The 10,230-nt window shown below is 33.2% G+C and overlaps 1 protein-coding gene across 13 annotated transcripts in view; it reads right to left on the bottom strand.

Annotated features, from left to right (window-relative positions):
* Positions 1-220: 220 nt before the first annotated feature.
* Positions 221-10,230, bottom strand: part of LOC142338253 (uncharacterized) — a 71,171-nt gene continuing 61,161 nt past the window's right edge. For 12 of the 13 annotated variants that reach the window (XM_075387959.1, XM_075387998.1, XM_075387943.1 and 9 more), the window contains exons 2-3: positions 4,285-4,897; positions 221-820 (exon numbers count right to left, since the gene is read on the bottom strand). In XM_075387959.1, coding sequence (XP_075244074.1) covers positions 662-820; positions 4,285-4,824 — 699 coding nt within the window. In that variant the 5' untranslated portion in view covers positions 4,825-4,897 and the 3' untranslated portion in view covers positions 221-661. Of the gene's footprint in view, positions 821-4,284; positions 4,898-5,778; positions 5,953-10,230 lie in introns of those variants that run through there. The other variant, XM_075387975.1, reaches the window with a different exon arrangement.

Genomic DNA, 10,230 nt, shown 5'->3' on the forward strand with positions numbered 1-10,230 from the left:
TTATTGTAATTCACCGCAATCTTTTACATTATTTCCTAGTGAATCCTCAGCCCAAGAAACTTAGATCGTTCTCGTGGTGTACGAGTATAACTTTTATAACAGTTTTTGTACAAGAATATGAAAACCTGACAGCTCTCTCAACAATAAGTTTTCTCTCTCAACAATAAGTCCAACCATTGAGTCAAAATAAGATAACTGACGTCACAAATTCGACAGAATCTTAACTTGCGTCAATTAAATTGCGTTTTAGTAAACAGTTAATTAGGAATCTAATGCGATTAAAGCTTGCCATTTAGCCGTAACATCGCTTAATACCATAGATATTTGAGCGAAAATTTGGATAATGGACAGATGAAACGCTATTTTAACCAAAATATTCATTTGATGATTATCATTCAATTTGCATTCACTCAATCGCATATTAGAACAGGGCCAAAAGAGGTCAAAATGACGACTACGACGTTTAGCAAGCCGATATCTCAGTTTGTAGAAACTTATCTCGGCTCAGTCCACTTTGATTGTCTCTGATGCGTGACGATTATTTATTTGCTAATAGCGTGTTTGTATGTTTGTATTGATTGGTTGCAGTGACTACATATGGTTGTATGGCTAGGTGTTTATTGCATGGGTTGTCGGTTGATGATTGGAGCTGGTTATTGGATTAGGGTTGATAGAATTTGACACCAAAGGGTGGGGCAACAAACTTGCAGGTTGCATCGTTGAATCTTCCGGGAGCCCAACACTTGTGTATCCGGGCACACTTGCACCTGAACGATGTCTCGTGTGCTTTCTTGCACGGCGAGTCAGTCGAACAATGAATCTGTAGCAAAACAAAATAAATGCTATTCTAGTCTAGACTTCGAATTATGAATTTAAAAGTCTAGAGTAAGGGGGGGGGGGGTCATTACTGACTATAAAAAACGACCAAAAATCAGAGATAAAGTTCAGCTAGTGTCTTCATGGATGGGTCAAGCATGGTCTTCTCACAGCACTTTATGGTCGAGAATCGTATTTTGAGAAGCCCAGAAATTGATTTTTAGGGATATGTTGCGGGAGAAGAACAGAACGACAAACTAGCATTTCAACAGGCATTCCAACTTATAAAATTGTTGGCATTTTGTCAAAGAACCTTAAAAAATACGGAATTCTTGAATCAAATAGTTGTCGCAAGGAGGCTGCATTGCGAATGTGTTCAGTTGCACGGAACTGGTTATTATAGCTCTATCAATCATTTTCATCGGCAGAGAGTTAATATTGTTTTGATTACAAAAATAGAAAGATATTTATAAAGTGCTGTACTTTAAATGAAATAGCTTTAAAAGTGAACGTAAGTTTTTTAAATCCTGCACGAAATTTGGGTCAAGCAAAACTCTAGAATTACATATGAGTCGAGCTAATTACCAGCAACAAGAACTTGGGTCGAGCTAAACTCAAGATGACACCTGAAGTCGAGCTCATGTGGTTTCCTGAAAAATTTGAGTATTAGAGCATAATCTTTTCATTCTACATATTGGTAGAGTATGTTTTTTCACAAATCAAGGCCTGCAACCATTTGGCAAAACTCAGTTCCCTGTGGCCCTGGTTGACAAAAATCTCAGCACAGATTTCCAGATATGACAAGAAGCCGGGAACTTGATCCACTAGAAGACGTTATATAATCTGCTGGCCAGGTCGAGAGCAAGACATTATCAAGAAATAGATGTTGTAAGTCAAAAGTTGTTTAGAATAATAGCCGAAGCAGTGACGTTAAAATCATGATATGTCTAAAATATATATATTCATAAACTTTTTAAGACAATTAGTCAATAATTCGAAATTCATTTTGCTTTCAATATTTAAGTTACCATTAAGTAATTCCAAAGCAATCAGAAAACGACAGAAGGCAATCAGAAGAGTAATCAAAGTGGTCAGTCCTATTTTTATCAGCAGAAAAATACAGTTGACATTCTAGAACTTCAAAGTTGCACATAAAACTCTGTTTTATTGATAAAACTACAGGATGTATCTTATATGATTGAATAGATCAATGTTATTTTAGTTTAAAAGAATAGCTGGCGAATAGTTTATGACCAAATGAAACACGAAATTCGCATTATTTTTTCGTAGGATTGAACGAAATTTATAGTATTTAAATTTTGTTAAATACATGAATAAAAAAATCTGGTTAAATAAAAAGGAAAAATTGTGACTTTTGATTTGCAAAGACTAGTTCAAATACAATTACTTAGAATAAACAAAAAATTGAAAAAGAACCTGATGTTGACAAAAGTGACTATGACCAAAAAATCATTTAATAAAAAATGTCATTGTCTTTTAAATGATGGTATGAAGTTGACTTCATGATTAATAATGACGCTTTCATCCGAAATTTAACAACCTTGAGTCAGTTTTCTCGACTGTCATTTCTGTCTCAAATCATTTACAATTCTAATTTTAAGACATTTGCACTAGAAAATGCCCAAAATTTTCATTGAACATTCTCCGGCTCCATATAGTTAATAACGATCTCCTTTTTCTTCTATCTGATAACAATGCGCATATTCAGTCAGGCAATGTTTTGACCAAGGTCCCCAAATATTGAAACATAAACTGACTAGCGTCGGAAAAATTGCTCTCGAATGACAGGCGGCTAAATTGATTCAGGGGCTTTAGCCTACAAAAATTTCTGTACATGGGTGCAAAAACATTTGAAGGAGGTGCGGTTTGAACGCCGACCTCCTGAATTTGGTTCTGTCATCTCGACAGAGGCCTTAAACACTTGGCTGTCAGTACCTTGTCATCCTTATCCAAACAATCGGCTTTGCTTGAACAACAAAGTTTTTTGCGGAGTGAGAGCAATTGAAATTGCTCAAGAATGAAAAAAATAAGCGTGAAAAAGTCACATGAGAATTTTAAGATTATTTTAGAAGAAAAACGCAAAAATGGTGATGGGAAAAATCTGCATAAAAGAGACACACACGTTTACAATAATTGCTTCTCTTTTGAAAGCAATTAAAAAATAGTTCTAAAACTGAAAGATGTATTTTGCCTGATTGAGCGTTCGCCATTAATTCCTTTGGCGTATCTTATCAAGAAATGTCGATGACTTACTTTTATTAGTTTGCCCTCAAAAAGTAAAAAATTTCAATCAGCTATGAAAAATCTATTGATGGAAAGTTGAGCTAGTCATAATGAAAAGGTTAATTGTAGATCACATAAACAGTATAGTTTGTAGAGAAACATTTTATGGGCCTTACCATTTTATTAAAAACAGTTCACTTTTGGAACGACTTTGCCAAAATGTTCCAATTTGTTCGTTTTTTTCTGAACTTTTTTTTTGCTTAGAATCAATAAAAAATCAGACACATCGTTAGAAAAGTGCCGCTGGGATTATGGTAACAATAAAACTGCTAGTATAAGCCTGAATGAACAAGGGGAAATGAACAAGGAAAAAATTTTTTATTTTGTACAACAATTAGTTTCTAAGATTTTTTCTTCTGATTTTTGATGTTTGTTAGCTGATTTTTTTTACTTCTTCTGAACAATGGATGTTTTTGAAAATTAGACAATTATTTTCAGTGTTTTCCAATGTTTTCAAAGCAATAACTTCACTCAATGCTCTGTTGTTCTTAAATTGCTTCGGTGCCCAATTAATTCGAACAGCTGAAAACTTCATTCATGACGTATTTTATTTTGTTGTCGATTTAATCACATTTTAAAAGTAAATACGATCTAATAGTTGAATTTGCTTGAGCTGAAAAAAAATTCGAAAAGTATCAAAAGTTTATAAATTGTGTATTTACTCTTATTGTTGGCCCACGTAATTTCTTGGAATTCAGTTTTTTTGCTCGTGAAAAAATTATCAGAAATCTGCTATTATTTTGACAGAGTAAGAAACTCTTCTGATAACTGTTAGCGAAAAAAGAGAGAAGAGAAGCAAACTAGTTTTTCGGTTATGCCAAGTTCATAACTTTAAAACTTTTAGCTCAAAATTTTTCTTAAGTTATTTGTTAGCTACAACATTAATTTATCGTAAAGAGGAACTGATAATTCGCTATATAAAATGTAAACAATGATTTATTTATGATTATCCAGCAATTATGTGGGAAGAAATGCTGCGGCCCTACGAAATAGAGTGAAACTCAACCGCACCCTAAAAAGTGAGACAATCGTGCTAATAACAAGACAACCCGGAGTGAGTTGAAAGTATAAACATATGATTCAGTCAACAATTGGCCATAATCAGACGCGGCTTAGAAAGATTCTGTTGTGCATTTTTTGTGAAATAGTGAATAAGCTACTCACATTAGTGTTTCGCTGATATTTAGTGACAGAAAAGTCCTCCACGGCACCCCTTCTAATCATCTGCATCACTGTCTCTGGGACACTCCTCAGCCTCGTCCCTCCCTCCCCCAGAAAGAGCCCCCCTGCTGGACCCCCGTCTACAAACTTTTCATACCTCTCGTTGATATACACATCCCCAAATGCCGCCGACGAACCCAAAGGCGAGTAGTAACCCAGGGGGTTGCTGACGTCACTAATTCCGCTTGCATCTCGAACTGGTTGCGCAAAGAATGGAATGGCGTAACCAAGCGGGTTGCTATTCATAATCTGACGGGTGTTGGAGGCGGTGGCGATCTGTGGCAAACTGTTGGGCTGTGATTGTTGCGTTTGTTCGTAGATTTGGCCGACTTCTGTCGTGGCGAGAGAGGGTGTCGTGAACAATGCACATGACTGCAATATGAATAGGTGAGCTATGGTGGATAAAATGACAGCTAGAAGTGGAATGGTGGAGTATTGCGTGGCTGCGGTTGCTGCTGCATTAGTTGTAGTGGTAAGCCCCATTAACGACGATCGTAATCCAAAATGGCGATAAAGAGAGTCAAGTTTCTCTTGCTAATGAAGTCACTAATGTTCTCTAAACACAAAAGGATGCAACAATAAACAACAACACCATTTATGCTAGTTTCTCTCTTTTCTCAATATCTAAACATCTCACTTTTCAAACATGAAGATGCTTCTATTTTTACCATTTGCAGTCAAGGAGATTTTGTTCAGATTTGGGAATATAGCGTTACTCGAGATAAAAGGAAACAAAAGAGTGACAATTTTCAGGAAGTTACTAGAGTAATTAGACCTATAAATGACTACACGCATCACCAGGACAATTAGCAATACTTGCTGATTAAATTATTCATCCCTGAGCCATTTATTGATGTGACGTCATATCGATAGCTGAAATATTTAGCGATAGAAGCCTGCTTTTGAAAATCTAAAACACACTCTTTACTTTCTAAGTGCGGCAGTTTTTTGCCCGAATGGCTGCTGTTGTTTTGTTCATAAGGCCGGGCTGAAAGCTTAAAACATCTTAGTCTAATTTTCATGCGGTTTAATTGGTTAAATTGGTTTCATGCGGTTTAATTGGTTAAATTGGTCAACAATTTTGTCCAAATACTCGAACAAATTTTTCGAACAAAGCATGCATTGATTTTTCAAATGAGACAATGATTTTTGAGTTTGTTTAAGAAACCCCGCATTTCATGTAAAGCATCTGTTATGAAGTGCTACATGGAATTGACCAGAACTTCCTAGAACTGACCCCCGTAAACACTGAAACGGTCTAATTGTTGGAAAATTTTTAACAGAAGACTATGTTTTTACTGTTTTTTTTAGAAACACGAACGCGAAGTAATTCAACAATATGATGGGAGTTTATTCTGAACACTAAATGAAACGGTACCATTCTAGTACTACTTAATCTTCTCATTTTCAGCTATTTATGCATTTGAGTGCACTTACTTGTTGTTCCAACATTTCGTTTTAAAAATGGGGAATATGGATCCGAGGCTGGCTTTTTTCTTCAGTCAAAATTTCACTTTCTGTTTAGGCATCAAAAGGGGGTGGCCAACACATCGCGTTGAAATTAAAAATAACGGAAAATTTATTGCAAAACTAGTTAGATCAAAAGGAGCTTTGATTGTCAGGAGTAATTCTGCGCTGTCTCAAGCCTAGAGTTAACAATTTTTGACCAAAATTATGATAAATAATTTTTTTTTAATTTAAAAATTGTATCTAAATTGTTTTCCATCTCTGTTTCCGGCGATGAAAAAGATATTCGAAAAAGCAAACCATTCTCTGTATCGAAAATTTTATAGCTATCAAGATAGTAAAAATCAACTTTGAAAATGAAAAACAAAAGCAGAAAAATGTATTCTTTTTTAGAGTTGTTTTTGCAATCAATTCTTTTTATTTCATTGGAAATAACAACTTCAGTATTTTTGAAACCAGTGGGTAAAACCGCGGAGACGTAAATAATGTCGCTTTCACAGCACCATCTCCAAATCAACCAAATTCGGTTTTACAAAGTGAAGATGGATTTCTTTTCTCATCTTTTTTATTTGTATTCCTTATGTTGTCAGAGCAGATCGTTCGAACTATCCTCCCCAAGTCAAACGCAAGGCAGAATAATTTCAGAGTTAGAGTTTTTAGTGATAGTCAGTATGAAAAACATAATACAGAATTTTTAGATTTTTTGAAAACTAGAGGAAAGTCGTTTTTTTCTTTTCTGTACTTTGAAATTTCTCTTCAAATTTATCTCTTGCAGACAATGGGGGTTATTGTAAGTTAAAAAAAAACTCTACAATTTGTTGATTGTGAAACTCTTCAAATAGAAAAAACGCAGAGTGTTTATGAAAGATGAAAACATTTTCTTTTTTTTTCAGTTCTTTTAGAAACTAGTAAAATTTTCTATTCTTTAAAAATACTACAAAGAGTTTAAAAGCTGAATTTTAGAATTTGATTATACCTCTAATTCTCTTCGGTACTTCTAGAGTAGAACTTTCAATGACAGCTTTCAACAATTTCTTAGATGTTAGATGCAAGTGGAGGCTGAGTGCAAAATGTCTAAGAATTCTTAAAATTATGAAAATTACGCAATATTTGTTACAAACTGTGGTTTTGAATATCTTTAAAAACAAGACATTGTTTATGCAATATGGCTAAATAAACGTCCGAAAGTTTTTGCAAAAAACGAACTGATCCCTTAAGCTCAAGAAACCTCAAAGAGACAAAACAATTTTGCAAAAAAATCAAAAATTTCATTTCAAATTTTAGTGTTAATTTTAAAAATACCAAAACAATTGCCTCAAAAAATGCACACCTGGTTTTCTAAGTTAGATAAAAGACCTTAAATGAAAGATTACGTACTATGTGTAAAAATCCGTTGCCAAAAACAATATTCTTTGAAATGCTTTTTCTTGGTTTCGGGGTTTGTATGTGTTTTTGTGTTTGCGTATGTGTGCTTGCGTTTGTGTGAGAGTATATACTTGTAAACATGTGTGTGTAATGTGTGTGATATATGTGTTTGAGAGAGAGAGAGAAAGGGAGAGAGATAAAGAGATAGAGTATGCGAGCGAAAGAGAGAGAGAGAGAGAGAGAGAGAGAGAGAGAGAGAGAGAGACAACGAGAGAGCTAGTCTGTGAGAGTTATTTCAAATATTAAACACAAATAGAAGCAGTATGCAAGAATTGTAAAATAATAAAAAATATTTACAAAATATACTTTTTATTTATTGCAAATGCTATTTTGAAAAATGTTTGAAAAATATGGATTTATTATTTTTTGCTTGTTGCACAACTGAGAGATGTTAAAAAACGAATTGGTCCATTATGCTCATGAAACATCAAAGATGACAAAAAGTTTTGAAAAGACTTCTTAAATCCTCATTTCAAACTTCAGTGTTAAGTTTACAATTACCGAAACAATTTTCCCAAGAAGTCCACACGTTGTCCACACATGAAAGGTGCTAACCATGGCTGAAGCTCAGTTGCGGAAAAAAGAAATTGAAAAAAATTTTTTTTTGTGCCGGTTTTTTTTGTGTTTTCGTTTGTGCATATGTTTGCGTGCGCTTGTGTGTTCATGTATGTGAGTGACTGTATATGTAATGTATTGTGCGTGGTTTGTGTGTGTACGAGAAATCTAGTCTCAGATAGTGAGCTCCTTTAAATGTTAGGCACAAATAGATGCAGATTGCGAAAACTGTTTAAAATATTATATATATATATATATATATATATATATATATACATATATATATATATATATATATATATATATATATAAATTTATATATATATATATATATATATATATATTTGACAAAAAACTGAACTGCGAAAAAGACCATACAAAAATAAGCAAAGATAGCAGAAACACAATCCCAAATAAACACATTTTTCTTCAAAAGCTTCTGTTATTAAAAATATGGAATATTAATCACATTACGACGAAATGCTCAATACGCGTTCTCAGAACACATGCATTAACATTGCAATAAAAAATGACAAAAAAGCGACGAAAAGGGCAAAAAACACGACAGAAAAATAAAGAGTATTTGTAATGCAACGGCGCTAGATTTAAAAGAACATGTAATCGTTAGAAATATATTTTTAATAATTTTTTACCATTCTTTTGTAAAAGCCAATCTCGTGTTTTACAGTAAGCAGACAAACGCTAAAAAACATTAGTGCGTAAGAAAAAACATCATAAAAGCAAGCTTCCAAAAAAATTTAATTGTTTAAAATTAAATTGTTAGGTAGAAAAAAACGTTGGGTAAAGACTAGCAACACCACGCGAAACAAAAACTGTTACATTGGGGGGCCGAGGAAATTGTTTATTTTTAAAAATCAAACTTGTTTTTTTGACAGAATATCAATCATGTTTTGAAATAATCGAAGTTAACAACTTTTCAATAACTTGAATTATCGAAGTAAAAAACGGTTCGATGAAAGCTACGTTATAGATTCGTTTATATTTGAATAAGAACCCTCGAAACTTTTCTTAACTGAGATTTTATTACTTGTCGAAAAAGTTGCATTCTCAATTGATATTCAAAATGGGAGCGCAAAGATCAATTATACTGGGTGGAATAATTTACATAAGCTCAAAACGTGTATCGAAGAAGACGATGTATTCAGAAATCAATGAAATAGTTTGACAGCTCAATTACAACCCAAAGATTTTGAAAAAACTAATGATTTGAATAGAAATAGTTTTAATGTAACATCAGCCGTCGATTGCTAACAAAATTAACGACCCTAATACGGGGATATCGAATGAAAATTTAGAACTCGCTTTTTTTGAAAAACAAACTTATTATACCTATCAAAACCATTCACAACAAGTTATTAACGTCCACAATACGTTTTGTGGCAAAACCTACACACCAGTTCCTTTGAAAGACATCGATAAAAGGAGCAACGAAAACAACAAAAAATAAATAATTGAAACTCAAACTGGTTTAATTTCTTGGCGGGCAAATTTCATAAAAAATGAAGTCATTTCCCAAAAACCTTAAACTTTTTAAAATTTTATTTGTCAGAGAGTACTGAACACTGTTTCTTTAAGTACATGGAAAGACGAAATACCAAAAAACTGAAGTTTTATCATTTGAAGTCGTTTAAAAAAACACAAAGAGATGTTAGAAAATGATTGACGTCTCATTAAATAAAACTAGTTAAAAACTGATAATATTGATTCATTTATAATGCCACACTAAGGGGCATTGAGGTGCATATTATTGAGTTTAATATCTAATTTTGTAGAAAACAAAAACTAATTATTACGCAAAATTAAAATTCAATAACAAAACAGTATCAATGTCTCAAAAAAGTTAAATGAAATCTAAAGCCGATGAAAACTAAAGTTGCGCAATTTTATTTCAATGGGTCGTTTATATATTTTAGTGGGGTAGTTTAGATAGGTTGGAGGGACTTATATGGGATCAAAAATTTATCGGAAAAATCTTTTGACCTTTAATATTACAGCTCTTAATTACTATACATTACAAACTGAGCTACTTTTAAAAGTCGATTGTTCAAAATTGGGAGCCAAAATTCTAAAACAGAAGTTAATGTTTGAAAACAGAAAACGAATTAGAAGTCATGACAATCTAAAAAATCTGTAGAATCTCAATACTCCTCTTCGAGTCGTAAAAAACCTGTAGAATCTCAAAACTCCTTCCCGAGTCGTAAAAAGAAGCACACGTTTACAAAAATTGCTTCTTTTCGATGGCAATTGAAAAGATGAGAGCTCAAAAATGTAAAGCCAAATATCAATTCTTTCACCCCACGCGTTGTCAGTGCAATAAAAAGGATATGCCATTACACAAAACCTTTAAAATTGTTCTCAAATGCAAAAATTTCTGCATTAAACTCTCATGTGGAAATAACAATTACAAGGCTATTAGAAATC

The sequence above is a fragment of the Convolutriloba macropyga genome, chromosome 1 (genome assembly GCF_964194025.1).
Source record: "Convolutriloba macropyga chromosome 1, txConMacr16.3, whole genome shotgun sequence".
Classification (NCBI taxonomy): Eukaryota; Metazoa; Xenacoelomorpha; order Acoela; family Convolutidae; genus Convolutriloba; species Convolutriloba macropyga.